At 37.6% G+C, this 16,111-nt stretch overlaps 3 protein-coding genes across 4 annotated transcripts in view; all 3 read right to left on the reverse strand.

Moving 5' to 3' along the window:
- The window catches only part of VWA3A (von Willebrand factor A domain containing 3A), a gene marked incomplete at its 5' end in the record, with an annotated part of 41,002 nt that extends 32,401 nt beyond the window's left edge, over window positions 1–8,601 (reverse strand). The window contains 8 exons of the mRNA XM_064461964.1: window positions 1,550–1,675; window positions 2,148–2,213; window positions 3,357–3,465; window positions 4,725–4,850; window positions 5,140–5,246; window positions 6,362–6,460; window positions 7,168–7,222; window positions 8,525–8,601. Coding sequence (XP_064318034.1) covers window positions 1,550–1,675; window positions 2,148–2,213; window positions 3,357–3,465; window positions 4,725–4,850; window positions 5,140–5,246; window positions 6,362–6,460; window positions 7,168–7,222; window positions 8,525–8,601 — 765 coding nt within the window. The remainder of the gene's footprint in view (window positions 1–1,549; window positions 1,676–2,147; window positions 2,214–3,356; window positions 3,466–4,724; window positions 4,851–5,139; window positions 5,247–6,361; window positions 6,461–7,167; window positions 7,223–8,524) is intronic.
- A 50-nt stretch (window positions 8,602–8,651) lies between these two features.
- LOC135315190 (von Willebrand factor A domain-containing protein 3A-like) lies at window positions 8,652–10,747 on the reverse strand. The gene is made up of 4 exons (XM_064461753.1): window positions 10,579–10,747; window positions 9,780–9,862; window positions 9,420–9,540; window positions 8,652–8,799 (listed from the first exon to the last, which is right to left on the reverse strand). The coding sequence occupies exons 2-4, from the start codon at window positions 9,857–9,859 to the stop codon at window positions 8,674–8,676; spliced, it is 327 nt and encodes a 108-aa protein (XP_064317823.1). The 5' UTR covers window positions 9,860–9,862; window positions 10,579–10,747; the 3' UTR covers window positions 8,652–8,673.
- A 35-nt stretch (window positions 10,748–10,782) lies between these two features.
- Window positions 10,783–16,111, reverse strand: part of MOSMO (modulator of smoothened) — a 32,574-nt gene continuing 27,245 nt past the window's right edge. The window contains exon 3 of one of the 2 annotated variants that reach the window (XM_064461751.1): window positions 10,783–14,773. In XM_064461751.1, coding sequence (XP_064317821.1) covers window positions 14,589–14,773 — 185 coding nt within the window. In that variant the 3' untranslated portion in view covers window positions 10,783–14,588. The remainder of the gene's footprint in view (window positions 14,774–16,111) is intronic. The other variant, XR_010374626.1, reaches the window with a different exon arrangement.

Below are 16,111 nucleotides of genomic sequence, written 5' to 3' on the forward strand. Positions count from 1 at the left end.
AGGGAAAACAAAACATCACTGTTTTACATACTGGTGTGAAAACAGCCAATCACCTCTCTAAGAAAAGCAAGTAGGAAAAGGGTCTTTGTTGCACACAGATCAGATCTTGACTGCTCCATTTCTCACTGGCACCAAGCACAGAGTCAAATGAACCACATTCTACCTTCATTCACACAAACAGAAACAAGTCAACAAAAACTCCTGTGGGGCACTAGAATTCCTTTATTTCAAAAAAGGGGTAAAACCCCTTTGTTTTATGAATGGAGAGAAGTTTATGAATGGAGAGAAGGTTTGACTAGTAAGTTTCTGAAATTACATGTTTTTATTTGGGGATATAGGACCTTCTAAGTGATTTCAGGGCGACTTCTGTTCCATATGTAGTCTACGTGGTCCTTAGTAATTATGAGGTTGGAAGACAGATGAAAGAATTCTATATATATGGAATAGGGAGGATGAGGGGAAACATTATTAGAAATATTATTCTCAAATGACCAGTTTGGCTCCTCGTCTGGAATATCTCAGGTCAGATGACCAGATATGCAAGGATACCCAATGGAAGCTTTCAGTCCCTCTTTCAGATCAGACTTGTCCACCTCACACAACTGCCTACAGTAACTGTTACAGAGAACAGACTATTTTGTTAAGAAAACAAATCCTCACAGATTTGTAAAATGGTGCTGCCAAATTTTTAGCATTAAAGTTTAGCAACTACAGGTGAATCCAACCACTTTCTAAATTTTCAGGTCCCTATAAGTACAGAGGTGAAAATAAGGCAAGAGAGATGCATATTTCCACTTAAGACTATCTGCCCAAGGTGAAAGCCAGACATGAGTAAATAATCTCTCTACCAGATCAAAGCAGAACTAGAAATTATCCAAACACTCCATACAAAAAATTAAAATCACAGGAGATTCTTTTTCGTCCTCATCTATATTTCATCAAGAGCACCTAGAAGTTAGTTTATTGGAGAAAAGACAAACAAGGTAAGAACCTCTGGTATGTCGGTCAAATAAAGCAGAGAAATAGAAACATTACCAAGACATTGTTACAGAACAAATAGTGCCAAATCCTCACAATAAGATAGGACCAACACAGACACAGATGTGTAACAGACAGACTATAGCTTGCTAACTTCAACACTAGTAATGGGTCTAGACAAGCCCTTATGATTTTGCAACTGATTTAAGGGTCCGCCTTAATCAGGCAGGAGTAAGTACCTTTTTACCAATTTAAAGGACGGTTGGAACTTCATTTAAATGATCATGCATACAGTTAGGCTAGTGATTCCCTTAGATTTCCGTTATGATCATGGTACAGTGTTCTTTTTGTTGCATTTTGGTTGCTTTAGAAAACTTGCTGCATTCTAGAGAATGACTCCTTTACTGGTTTTGGCCTTAGTTTGCTCTTACAATGGATCTCCAATACATAATATTCAAAGTTCACTCAACAAAATACCAGACTAATCACATATTTTTTTTTTCATATTGTGAACACTAAAAACTTCTACCCCGACACTTCAAAGTACATATGAAAATAAAAAGATACATACATCTGCTATTCTACTAACAAGTGAGCCACCAATTCTTCTTTGAAAAGTCTGTTTGATGCTCTTGAGTAGATCCTTAGCCTTCTGGGATTCCTGAAGTAGCAGATGAACATCACTGCTATCAAAATTCTGTACATATAAAAACAAAGGGGGGAAAGATAAGTTAACTACTTCTCAAATACCAATCAAACACAGCTTTCCAATTTCGATATGCATATATCTATACAAGACTGCCTGGCATAGCAGAATTGAGTGTAAATGTATCTAATGCACAGCATGTAAGTTATTCATCCTTTTATAAGCAAGATATTGTTTTATTATTTTGAATCAGCCTACAGTAAGCCACCACTTTCATCCTGTTCACCAGCTTTAAGTCAGTGAACAATATCTGCAAAATTTATTGCACTTTTAGGAAAGCATTTTCAGTTGCAGAAAGAATTAGCCACAGGTTTATTGACCCCATCCTCAGCGCTTCTATGACAGACTTTCAGCACCAAGTCTTGCTATAAAGTTCTACTCAGAGGATAATTAGCTTACCTTCTCAAAGTGAAGAATCATCAAGAAGAGAGAAAAATGCTTTACCTCTCTAGTTGTCACCTACCTCTCCCTTTGAAGAGTAGCAATGATAATGGCCTCTTACAGCTTCTGCAAGGCTCTTTAGAACTGCCTACATACATTAATAGGAACAAAAACAGTTACTCTGATTCAGTAGTCTCTCTTGATAACATGGGTTGTTGGTATTCAATTCTCAATTAGAGACAGAGAAAGAATTTTTGAGGTACGTGTAGTGAGAAAGCCAAATTATATTTCCATGGTTTTCTTACCAGTCTTATTTTAATATGGCTGAAAAACTAACTCAGTAAAGAAATCTACAAAATAGGCAATAAGGGTCACGTTCATTCACCTTGTGTTAAAATGCCAGTCACTTTCACTTACTTTGAAGGCAGGCTTGTACTAGTCAGATCAAAGGCGTTATCATCAAAGTCTACAAGTATAAATATTATGCTACCCTTCCCCTGCCCACAATTACCTCTTAAATCCTTTGCTGCTTCTTTCACCTCTCCCATCTCCTTCCACCTACCACTGCAATCCCCTTACTACATCCAATCTTCTCTTCAAACCAGGATTTCAACCGAGTTCTCCCTGCCACTTAAGTCACTACATGCCTTAGGGAAAGGCTTAAATAAGCAGTCAACACCTTAAAACAAGTTTCTATGCAGAAGCTAATCAAAAGTAACTGCTTATCCTCCTGTCCTCCATTTCCTTCAGGCAGTCAGTGCTAACATCCAAACCATTGCTTGTGATCAACACTGTAATTTAAGCAGGGCTGCTGGATCTTGCACTGATACTATTCCATACAAAATTATTCCTATCCCAGAGACTGCCATACTTTTATGATCTCTCTCTGAAGTCCTTGCCTTTCTCCAATGATCCCTCTCCCTACCCATTTGTCCTTACTGGAATATTGCCTTCCTGAAGTCCCCTGTTTTTCTGCTTTCACCTGCAAAAGAGCCCTTAGCCCCAAAGTTGTCTCAGTAAACACACAGGATTATTATCCTGAAATAACTGCTTCCCTTCAGGTGCCAAGCCTGTCAACTCTGCTTGGTTGCCACTTCTGGCTTTGGTATGAACCAAGATGAATGATCCACACAAATTTTTTCATGTGTGAATCTCCTCTAAAGAAAATGCAACTCTAGATCGAGAACTCTTTAATGAGTAGGTTAGCCTCCCCACAAGTTTATGAAAGAAGACATTGCAGCTGAATAGGAAACATATGTCCGGACACTTAAGTAAATATTAACACACTTACAAGAGAAGCAGGATTGCTGCAATCATATGTAACAGCATGAGTCTGCAGTTTTCTCCCCAGCATACACTGCTGAGCATAGTCAGACAGTATTTCCACGGACTGATCAGGGCTGACAAAAATAAATAAATAAATAGAAAAGGGGGAAAAAAGAGATCTTAACAGTGGCAGTAATCAAATGGGAAAAAAAGCCATACTGAAGAAGACAGGGAAGAAAATGAAGTGGGAAGGAAATAACAAATCATGGGAATGTAATCCAGTCGTTTAGCATAACTAGACCTCCTCTCCCTCTTTCAACAATTACTGACATACCACTACCGGAGTTTGGTTCTGTCCTGAAAAACTGAATGATAGTAAAAGCACTAAGACTCTATTCCAGTTCATAACAGTTAGAACAGAAATGTTCTAAATTATTCCTTGCTAGCTTTGGAAGCTAAAAATCAGGAATTGTGGTTTTGCCCCCTGTGACAAACTCTGACAGAAAAGTTTTCAACTCAGATCTTCAACTGTACCTAAGTATGTCCATTGTCTTCTAAAGGCACCAAAGAAAGTACAACTTTGGTTTGTGTTTAGACGTAGCAACCCACATTCTCTGAGTTCTGATGGTTCTGCATGGCTAGAAAAAACTTTTTTTTCCAGCCACACTTTTGACAGGGACAGAAATTAAGGAAGTTTTCACTTGCAAATATTAAAAACTTTTGCTTTCTGTTCAAAGAGGACCTAAACAGAACTTGGAACCTTTTAACTGAATACCGTGTGTTCAGTAAATTAGCTGAAATGTAATCTCAATCATCCTAACCATCCTTTTTTTGCACACTTAAAATACAACGAATAAATTAAGAGTACCATAACACTCCCAGAATCCGTACTGTAGTCTTTTTCTTGTAATCCTGACTTTAGTACTGCAAGTTTTCAAATAATGATAGTAGAACTGAAGAATTTAGGTCTATAGTTTATCTAATCTCAGCCTGGTTTCATTTATCTAATTGGACATTTTAAGCTTTCCATCAGCATCAAGATGACAGAGAAAAGACTATCTTTGAATGCTTAATGCTATCTAATCTTCCCAGAGGTGTGGACCCTTTCAGTGACATCCTTAATGATGCTGAAGGATTTTTATTGACGTAACATTAGAGCTAGCAGACTCTCAACGGATTACTGCGATAACTGATCTGCAAAGGAAAAATGTAGCTTTGTATCAGAACAGAGAAGATGTATAAACAGTTAAAAAGGGAAGAGATAAAGGAATTCAGTGCCATGAACTAGAACCACATAAAACCTGGATCTTAATTTTTCCATTTATTTTTGTATCAAGTTCAGATTTCTTGTACCCAACTTAAAGATGGTTGTTAGGACAGGTAACAAACTTACCAGCTTCCTATAACAAGAACCAGAGAATTCAGTTCTTTCATCATAAGGACCTGTTTTAAGGCTTTCAGCAAATTGCAGCCTCGACCAGGCTCCAGTTGTTGTATCCACTGTCTTGCTTCATGTAGCCTGGGGGCAGGGGAGGGAAAGGTATACATACACTTAATGTGCAGGTGCTAAATAACATAGATCATGAATAATACTACAAACTACAGCAGCTGCTAAGATATTTTATGCATGAAAAAACAGCTTGAAATCACTGACTGCACTTAAAATTAATTGGGGTTTTTCCCCCCTTCTTACAAATCACTGCAGGCACAAATGAAAAACACAATTTATTATCTACAAGAGATTGCTCTAATTAAATGGAGACCTTCTTTGAAACACCTTTTTTCGTCAGAGAAGCAAACTTACTTACACATGAACGTTGATGTTTTTTGGACTCTCCCATAGAGGTGAAATTTCTGTACTGAATGAGAGGCAGTACAATTGCTTCTTACAACATAGCTGTTCATCTAGTAAGCACTAATAGATAAAAAATAATCAATGCATTAGTATCCATGCTGTTTCTAGTAAGGTTATTATGTAAAAGAATAAAAATAGTTAATATTTTATATTGTCATATTAATTATTATTAATAATATATAATATATAATAATATATACATATATAATAATATAATAATAATATAATATTATAATATTATATCAATATAGCAATATTATCAGCTACCACTGAGGAAAAATAAAAATCATACAGATTCAAATGTTTGGTAAGGAGTACAGAGACAAAACCTGCAAGTAATGCAGTCAATTTATTAATGGGGCAGGATGCAGGGAACATTTGTTGTACTGGTATCAGTTTTTCTATCCAGCTGAGGAGCACATGAAAGAACATACTGATAAAATGAATATATTCACCCACTAAAAAATGTTTAATACATATTCATGGATAGGGCTAAACGATAGTTCAGGTATTACAACTAAGCAAAGCAGACTATGTGAAAATTGAGTTTTCTTGAAGGAGTTATAAATAAAACACACAGATAATATTAATTGATTTTAAATAATTTCTGAATGCAGGAAATGAAATTGTACAAAGTTTCAAAGTTAGATACTAAACCAGCTACATTATATCTTCCTTATGACTAAAAAAGTTTTATAAAATTAAAGAGCACAACATAGGACAATTCTCTTTTGGGACTTCAGGAAGTGATTAACTCACCAAGGTTCTGAGCAAAATTGTGAAGTCTGCCTTGTTGTAACAAAACATAAAGCTATAAGGAAACTATATTTACTATAAATTACTCTATGTACAACTTGGTTCTAGCTCTTAGAGCTGTTTCTGTTAGACAAGTTTATTCCATAGAGAATACTGGTACAAGAATTGAGAAACTTCCAAATATTAATAAGGAAAGTATTATTTTTATAGTACGTAGTGGTGTTTGTTTGGATCTAGATATTAACAAAGACTACACTTTCAAAGACATTGAAAACATACTTTTTTACAACAGAAAACTTCTATTCTATTGTGCATTAAGAATTTAAGCAGACTTTTTTCTACTTAGTTCCTAGCTTGTGGTTATACAAAAGTTTGATTAGTATTTTATAATTGCCAAAGTCAGCTTTATTATTACTTACTAAAAGGTCTTTCTGAAAATCCAGTAGTCTAGGTCTATAACTTATATGAGACACATCAACCACAAGTCCAACTTTGGTTCCTTTTATAAGGCCAAATACCTTAAAAGAGAAAAGTCATTGTAAATACTAAGCTTATCTAAAGTTTTTAAAATGTTACTGTTTATTCTGTACAACATCAGTTTAGAATCAAACACTAGGTATTTATTTCCACAATGACAAACCCAAGGAAAAAAAAGAAAGAAGAGAGGAGTACTGCCTCCCAATTTATCCTTACCAGTGAATCATATTCCACCCTTGCCAAGACAACCTATTCATTATTTGAGAGGATAAAAATTAACTTTGTCTATAGCATCTCCTTCAGGTTAAATGAAGCAACTTTGTGGAAGGTACATTTTGGAATGCTGCTTCTTTCTCTGTCCCCTTTGAGAGGGAGTTATGTCCCCTTCCCATTCCTGAGAATTAGCACTGCTAGGCACAGTAAGTGACTAACCAGCTGTGCAAAAGAAGGCACAATGGACTACAAGACAGCTCCACCCCAATCAGAGCTTAAGCTCAGCATTGTCTGCTCCTGTTTAAATCACATGGAGAGGTCCTGATTATTAAGATTGCTAAGAAAAAAACTATAAATTAAGAAAAATAATCAATTGTCAAGATAAGTATCACTGCACATGATGAGTAATTCATTGTAAATAATGAAGATACATAAGCTTTCTGGAAGCTACTTTTCACTAGTATTCAAAAGCTAATTTATTCCTCAATGCTATACACAGTTCCATTCTAAAAATACACCACAAAGTTAAAGTTACCTTTCTGCTGTCCTGCAACAGCCACTGAACTCGCTGCTGATAAAGTTCAATCACTCTGACAAAAGGCATAGCACACATTTAGCTAAGGCATTCTCTTGCATTGTGTATCAATATAACATTCAACTATTTGTCTTCATCACATCCTCTTTCTCACAGACGCAGAATCACCTTTTAAAAATACTGTTTTCAGTGTTCTCATAACTGGTGGTGGCAGGGCTAACCATTTAAATACTTCTTCTCATAAAGCTGTTTGATTAGATACGTAGCTGTGTGAAAAACTGGATCACTGAAATGCTTTCTAATCAGTTGCTGGCTTATTCTGTTCAGAGATAGGAGAGGGGTATTCACCATGTGTTATGTGTGAACAACAGAAGCTTAGGCAAAACTGAGCTTAGTTCATCACACACAGGTTATTTTCAGCAGATGCATTTAACACAAACTACAGTATTGCTTAAGATGCTCATGAGATACAACCTTGTGATTGAAAAGCAGCACACTCACTGAAGTGCCAGACTAACTGCAGCACAACTTTCAACAATTTCATTTAAAAACAGGTTTAACCTGAAGTAAAACAAAGTGTTTGCTGTCCTCTAAAGTTTTTTACTTCAACCAATTTATAATACCATGTAAATAGTTTTTACAATTTAGTGAACACAAAGTTTAAATCAATGTTTCAAAGGGTGAAAAACTTTTTGCATTTTCAAAATACAAAAGCTGCTTCTTTTTTAAACCAGATCTGCAGAAAGTTTGCTCAGATGGCGTGGGACCACATACTGAAGGTGGACCTTCTGAAGATTCTGGATCGTCATGACTGACACTGTGAGGTGTGCTGAAGTAGTGGCACTCCTAGGAAGAGTCTAACAAGTGTTGTGAAGACCAGCAAACACATTATGATTACTCTACAGCTTATTGAACCTATTCATTAAATCTTTTCCTCAATTTAAGTTTCCTTGATTTTATACATTTAAAATTCACTTCGAAAACTTTTACCTTCTACATATCATGACTAGATCCATAACTTGAAACTAATCCAAGTTACAGTAAACATAACACACAAATATGCAGTAATACCTGTGAAAACGCAACTATTCACTAGCTGTCTTTCTAAACTGAACTAACTGCTTCAGTCCAAAACCTGGTTGATAGGCATCTTCATTAAAAAAAAAAACAACAACCCTCAGCTGTAGTGACACATAATTATCACCCACCCTAAATCTCAGCAGAAAGGATTTAATGCTGCGATACTCTGAAGTTCCCAGATACAACAAATTAAGATTTAAGGTAGTACCTGTAATCATGGGGGATGGGGATATAGAATCAGTTACATGTCAAAATCATAAACAAGATGGATGCTTACTCAGAAAGTCTGGACTCAAAATCCGTAACAGTCTCTTCTGTAAACTCTATCTCTTCAACACCGTTTCTTGAATTCCTAGAACACTATGCATAATTAGCATCAGAGATGCACACAAGGACTGACTACAAGACAGGGTTTGTAAATTGCACTTACAAAATATTTCCTTCATTTATCAGATGCTGTAACGTTAATTGCAAGGATTCTAAACTGTAGTTTTTTAGCCATTCTTCTGTGGTTTGCAGCTTTTTAGACTGCATTTTCTTCATTTGTACTCTCTATAGATCAAATAAGAAGAAATTAAATGCAGTATGAGAAATGAAATGTGCTGTTCAAATGTGACAAAAATATAAGTCCTACAGATGGCTGCTGGTAGGCAGCGCTTATCCAAGAAGAGCACAATTTTAGGTACTGGCATACTCTTTTGAACGTGGGATGTAAAAGAAAAGAAGGTTTCAGAATATCCTCAGATTGTGAGCTAGGGGAGGGGGAAGGAGAGCTTAGTTTGGAGGTGACAGGAAGGAAGACAGGAAATAAGAGAGTTTAGTAGAAGAAATAACACAGTGATTTACACAGAGGAAGAAAAAGTAAGCATTTCCAAAACCTGCCTCACAGAGTTTGAAGGGGTATATATTGTCTTTTGCTTTTCCAAAGTAAAATGCAGTATCAACAGTTCATCTACCTTTATTGTTTTGCCCAATTTGCTCACAGATAGATTCATCTCTGCAGAGAAACTATATGTAGTTTCCTGACTTTAGTGATTACATCTATCAAAATGTCTGTGTTTGTATGCAAATATAGGTAAGAAAACATATCAATTGTCTATTCCCCACCCTGTGTTTATAGTGGGTATGTGTTACTTTTCTAGATGCTCCATTTAGCAGGAAACTTTGCCTACCAACAAATCTTGTGTCTTGTTGATATGCGTTACCAGCAATCCATTATCTCGTCCTAGATGAGACACAGGAAAATCTTGACATGGCAGATGATCATGCTGTAGACTGGATTTTGTGGTCACCCTACAAGACAATTAGTTTTATGGGATGACTTCATTACCCATAATATTCTTGTATTGTCATAAAGTCTTTACAAGTTATTTCTGCAGGAACTGGTTTATATTTTGTCATTTGTTCACATGTTCCATCTGATACATGATAAATCTTTTGAAGCGACATAATACATAGTTTATACAACCTACAGTTATTCCCTCTGTATCTAGTTATTCAGTCCCAACAAGATTTTGCAACAACATCCTTACCCAACTTTTTCCAAAAACTTATCATTGTCCAACAACTGTGCCATTTTCCTGATGTGTGTATCCGTTATACAAACGGACATAGCCTTGTTAAAAAAAGCAAAAAGACACAGTATTAGAGTAAAAAGCTTAAATCCTCAGGAACATACACTGTTAAAAAATGTGTTGATATTGTCAGCAGTTTACGTAATTACATTGCATGTGAGACAACAAAAAATTAAAAGGCAGCTACAAAGAGAGGTTACAATTAGCCTTCTATAGAAAACGCATTTAGGAGGTGTTTTGCAGGAGCTATTTGTTAAGGGGTTTTATGCAGAGCTGCCGGGAGACTAGCTACACAGCTCAACCAGAAAACCGAAGGGCCGGCGGGAGCCATGGGGCCGGCAGCTGGGGCCCGCCGGGCTGCGAGACGCGGGGACGGGGGCGTGCAGGTGCGCTGCCCCTCGGGTTTAGGCAATAAAGCCAGAGCAAAATCGATCATAAAATCCTGCTTTTCAGTTCGCTGGGCCACTCCGCCTCGCTCCGTCCCCAGCCACCCGTGACCTTCCACGCACCAGCGGCTATCAGAGCAGCCCTTCCGTCCGCCGACACTCCCCTCACCTCACGGGGGACAGGGCCCCTCAGCTCCCACGGCCCCGCGCCGTCCCGTCCCCAGAGACCCACCTCCCCGGGGGAAAGGCTCCCCCCTTCCCCTCCTCCCTGCCCAGCCTAGGCACGTCCCGACAGCCCGGGCTGCCACCGCGCCGGAGACAGGGATCCCCCAACCCAAGCCCGTCGGGCCGCGGCAGCTCCCGGCACTCACCCGTCCCTTCCCTTCCCTTCCACCCGTGCGCGCCGCGAGCCGCGTTACGGCGTTGCCGCTGGAGACAGGCCGGCCCCGGCGGCCGCCGTCGGTAGGCGCCGACGCCGCTTCCCGCCGCCTGAGGGCGGTGGCGGGCGGAAGGCGGGCGGGGGTCCCCGAGGTGGGACCGGCGGGGCCGGGGCCAGTCAGCGCAGCCGGGGCCAGTCGCTTTAGTAGACAATTTATTTTGATAAACTTGCTCAATAACAAAAATACAAGTGAAGAAAATTATGTTCATTTTATACAGTTTGTATTAACATTTGTTCGGAAATCATTAATTGAAAAAAAAAGAAAATGTTCTAACCAATTAGAAAACAATCCTCAGTAAAGGCCGGGGCGGGGGACGCAGACGGTCAGGCCTCGAGCGGGGAGCGATGCGACGCCCAGGCAGGACAACCCGCTTCCAGACACCATTTCCTTCATTATTTTCATCCTTCACAAAGGTTTTAAAGGACAGCTTTTTTTTTTTCTTTATCTTTTGTGTGTGTGTGTGTGTTGGGGCAAACAGTAATCTACAGTTGTGTTCTGAAGTGGTTAAGCAACGGCTCTGAAACACAGGTATGGCATGAGGGCCCTAATCTGGAGGCTTTACATCAGCCAGAAGACAGGGCTCGGAGTCTTGCACACTACCAGCGTCTTTGGGAAACTGGTATCACTTGCCAGCAGCATTAACAACGGACAACGATGTTAAATGGTTAGACTGGTGTGTTAAGGGAAGCGCATCATCCCCAGGGCTGAGACAAACAGCTTCCAGGCAATTGCTGCAGCTGAGCTCAACAATTAGATTTATACAGACAAATTAACTAGTTTTCCCTCTGAAGGTATTTTACATTCCGATCTTACATTTTGTTAGCCAAATAAATGACAAAGTGTGCACAAATTACATTACGATGGGATAGCAAACCTTTTGGGAATTTTGAAGCAAAAGACTAAATAAGAATCTCTAGTGACACGTGAAATGAGCTGTCCTTCAAAAAGTTAAAAATAATGGCTGGCAGAATCAGAAAGGTTTATGTAAACACTCAACACAAATATGGGATTACCTTTGGAGAAGATTCATATAGAAACATTTGCTTTTCATGAACTGAAAAAGTCTACAGATGTTTAGGCATGTTCAATACGAACTTCTTGTAGTTTAAAACAAAACCTTGTGCAAATAAAACCTATAAATAGTCTTCAGCAGATTTTACAGTGATGCTCTTAGGTATGAAAAGAATGCACACAGCTTTAAAACAAAAGTAACAGACATAAGTTTGACAAATGATTGCACCATAAAACAGTGTTTTATATACAGTTTACAAGATATGATTTTCTGCTATAAATTAACACTGTACTATATAGTACTTAGTGACCTTATTAAAAGCAACTGTTGACAGCTGTCTCTTCAATTACTGGGTGGGTTTTTTTTAAGCACAGATGGCTGCATCTATTCCTGGACTTAAAATGCTCAAATATTTAATCAAACAATCTCCTAGTTAAATCTCTGCCATTTAATAATTCACAGCAATAACACTGGCAGATCGAAGAAACTTCCAGCCAGCCACAGTCTGGGTACACTCCAAGGTAAGTGTTTATATTTTTTTACTAAATGATGATCCATTGAATCTAAGCCTAAATCCACTGTATACATGACGTTACTATAACTGAAATAAGTAAGCTGAGGGGGGAGAAATCTGAGCAGCTGAGAAACTCTCCCCCGACCTGTGTTACAGTTACAAGAATCTCCCAGAACTATTTACAAGAGTGATGTTTCTGAAAAAAAGATGAGCTTATTTTTTCAACATAATTTATGATCTAAGTTTCAGTGAATACTTCAGCTTAGGATACAGCAGTGGTAACACCAAAAATTTAGACACGCATACAGCAGCTGAACCCTGCATTTTATCTCCACCAACATCACTGGGGACCTCAGACTAACCATGCAGTTGAAGGCTTAAATTAGGAACCAAATCATATTTAAACCATTGCTTCCAAGTAGGTGCCTGGATGTATTTACAGATTAGTATATTTTTGAAAAATATTGTGTTTTATGAACATTCCCCCTTCTACCTGTGAGTGAGCTGACTGGAAAAAAAGTCACTTATAGACCATTCCAGTGACAAGTTTGTTCAAAAATGTCACAAGAAAAAATACTTAGTTCAGCAAATAACCTTTTCATATTAAAATACCTGGGGAGAGGGAGAAGGAACAGGTAGAGGAGGACAGGGACCCCGCTAGGGTCTGAATGGCACACAGTTTAAAAGAATTGTGCAAATTGTCTTATTTTCAAACGCTTAAGCTTATCTGATAAGTGATTATTTTGGAGACTGCTGATTATGTTTTAACAACCACCTAATTCTAAAATACACTTTCACTGGCATTTTAGAAAAATGTCTACTTAGCAATGCAGTTGTTCTAATAGGCTCAATGAGAGAGCGCTTGAAACATACAAATTTATTTTTTTTTTCATAATGAATCTCAGGTAAACCATGTTATTAACTGGAAAATAAATACTGATAAGTGCAGGCAGCTTTCGTGGGACACTAAACTGTACTTTCTGCAAGGTTAGATTGAGCAGTGAATTATGACGTCTATGGATTCAAAGGTTTATCCTTGTGTTGAAAAATAAAACTACCTTTAGTGAGGAATATTTACTCCAAATATGGGTGGCCCTTAAATCAAAATTTAAAATAACAACTTTAGTAAACAAGCCATATATTATTTAAACAATTATATTGCTAATTTTTTTTGTAAAGAGGAATTAATACTCAAATGAAAATAATGTCATACATCTTTGCAGTGGAGTAGTGTTTGCATTACTTTAAACACTGCATTTTACATGTACTAGAGAAATACTTATTTATGGTAAAATGCTGTGCTTGAACATGTAAGAATGGGAATGTAACAATGCAGTAGAAAAAGAGACCTTCTGTACAACAGTTGCTAATAATTTAAATAGTGTCAGTTTCCCAAAATTAGGATTTTAACTTTAAGGTATGACATGATTTCACCTTCTACCCTCATATACAAATAAATTACCATAAAAAGAATTTTAGCTTAACTTAAAATTGCACCTAGAAAGGCATGGGATCGTTTGTACCTATTACAAAAAGTGTTAAAATCAAGGGCTGCTACAAAGAATGAGGTAAACTGAAGACTCTCAGCTATGTGGCCTTCAGAGAAATGGCTTTTTTCTATTGAGTTCTAGTTTTGCACACCACAGTGTTTTGCTAGCAAAGCGTTCTGAGTTCTTTTCCAGGAACCATTTGTGTGTATATACATATATATACATATATGTGTATACACACACACACACACACACACACATACACACACACTGTATACTGCATCAGCAAAATATATATATATTTATATATATATTTATATAAATATGAGGAAGAAATCCCCCTCTGAAATGTTCTTTAGTGTTTTTCTAGAGCTTATGGGGGAGGAGGGGATGTATGTCGTCTTGTTGTTACATACATTTAGAGAACATGTTTTGATCTATTGGCTTCTTGGTGCAGTAATGCAAGATTGATCCACATTGGTGCCAAAGGCTTTGCTCATCAGAAGGAAGATGTAAAATACCAATCTCCTAAACAGCGAGGCCAGCCTCACTTGAATTCCTCTGCAACCCTCTGGTCTACCACAAAGTTCATAAATACTTTGACTTCCAAATCATTAGACGTTAAAAACAGAAACAGTACAGTAACATGGGGCATTATGCTTCTCAGTGTAAAGCATTCTTCACTAGCTCCTATCACAGTGCAGACCTGACTGCATTAAAATATGCTCAGGAGATTAGTCAATGTTGTCTGTATTTGGTTATGGGAAAGGCTCTCCTTTTTTTCATCCAAAGTGCATAGTGAGAACAAGTCAAAGCATTCCTCTTTTCAGTAAGAGTTTGATAGTCTGATCTAGGCATCCTCCTGAGAATGCAATTCTGATGTCTTCCTCTTCTCCAAAATAAAGTCTTGCAGTCCAGACATTCATCAGCCAGGTAAACAAACTTTGCCAGCAAATAGAAGTCCCACTATTGTAAAGAAAATGGATAAGACAAACAGTACATACGAAGACCCAACGACTGTGTTATTGGGTAATTTATATGGTTGACCTCCAACTTCATTGATGTAAAATCCTATTGGAAATATTAGGGCTGCCATACAGAATAGAATCACTGCAAAGGAAAGAGAAAAGAAAAAAATGGTCACTGTTGTGTTAAAGTCAAAACATTTACCCATTCACAGAGCACTCCAGAAAAGCAAGCAAAATATTCTGACCAAACCGAAGATCTGAGATACTGTAGTACCTAACTTGTTTGAAATGACTGAGTAGGCTTTATTTTGCTTTTAAAACGTCCCTCATCTACTCCCAAGAAAGACTAAAAGACCCCAATTTTGACTGTAATTTCAGTCCTGCTCACTAGATCACGAACTGTCTTTACAGAATAGAAACTTGGTGGATGTACTTCTACCGCCATCCACAAATTCAGTCACAGAGTTCATTACTTCTCCAGTTATTTTAGAGTAATTTTCCCCCAAAGTCAATACAAACTAACATTCAACATCAAAGAAACTGCTATTATCAGAGTTATCTTTCTCCAACTGTAGATGCCCTCTCCCATTCTTCCACACAAATTCCTTTTCTGTAAAAGTTTTGCTAAAAATAGAAAACACACAGATTGTCATTACAGTTTCTTTTAGATTTAAAGATATCAGTTTCCTAAAGTTATATGACTGTTTCCTTAAGTAATGAAATATCCTTAAGATTTCCCATTGGAATACAAATAAAGTTTTCTGATTCAGTTTAACCTAAGCTTCTTAGTGAAAAACTTCAGACTCCAGGAAGGAAGAAAACCAAGCAATGAGGCTTTTTATTTCACCTGAACAGTTAGACTTATGTACATGGTTCATGCTTACAACTGACTCTGTGTGGATGTACAAAAATAATCCCAGAACTCCTGTTAAAGCCCTTCATTAGAATTACATTATGGATTTCACAGGCCTTCAGGTATCAATAGTGACCAACGTTCCTCACAGCACATTTCAGTACTCTGATCAAATCCAGGAGAGAACTTCCAGTGTTGTAATCTTTCCCAGATGACAACTTCAGTATTCCATTAACGTACCTTTGGATAAGTAACCCTGTTTAGTTTGAACGTAGCAACACACAGGGCTCTACTGTCTTGACCAAGGGAATGACTTCCAAATATGGCTGCTCTAAGAGGCAAGACATTCTTCACAATAAAATGGATTAGCTTTTGAATTGGTTTGATTGCATATGCAAGAATATACAATTAGGTTTTTTCTATCAGTATTAAAATAACACAGAATCTTATAGAATTCTACCAGTTCAGTCAACTATTAGTGCTTTACTCTTATTTCACTTCTATGTATGTCAACTTTGTTTCAAACATTATTTATTGGGAGTGGAATGTGGCATCCCAACACCCATTATTCAACCAAATCCAAATTATATCTGGGGGGAGAGAGGGGCTGAGCCTGCTCTGTTCTCT

Source organism: Phalacrocorax carbo, chromosome 10, assembly GCF_963921805.1.
Source record: "Phalacrocorax carbo chromosome 10, bPhaCar2.1, whole genome shotgun sequence".
Lineage (NCBI taxonomy): Eukaryota > Metazoa > Chordata > Aves > Suliformes > Phalacrocoracidae > Phalacrocorax > Phalacrocorax carbo.

Bases quoted from the DNA above. Each gene is read 5' to 3' on its own strand.
- LOC135315190 (XM_064461753.1), bottom strand. From the start codon at position 9,859: ATGTCCGTTTGTATAACGGATACACACATCAGGAAAATGGCACAGTTG. The intron at 9,541-9,779 runs GTAAGGATGTTG...ATTGTCTTGTAG, and splicing joins AAGTTTTTGGAAAAAGTTGG to GGTGACCACAAAATCCAGTC. The intron at 8,800-9,419 runs GTAGGCAAAGTT...TTTGATCTATAG, and splicing joins ACAAGACACAAGATTTGTTG to AGAGTACAAATGAAGAAAAT.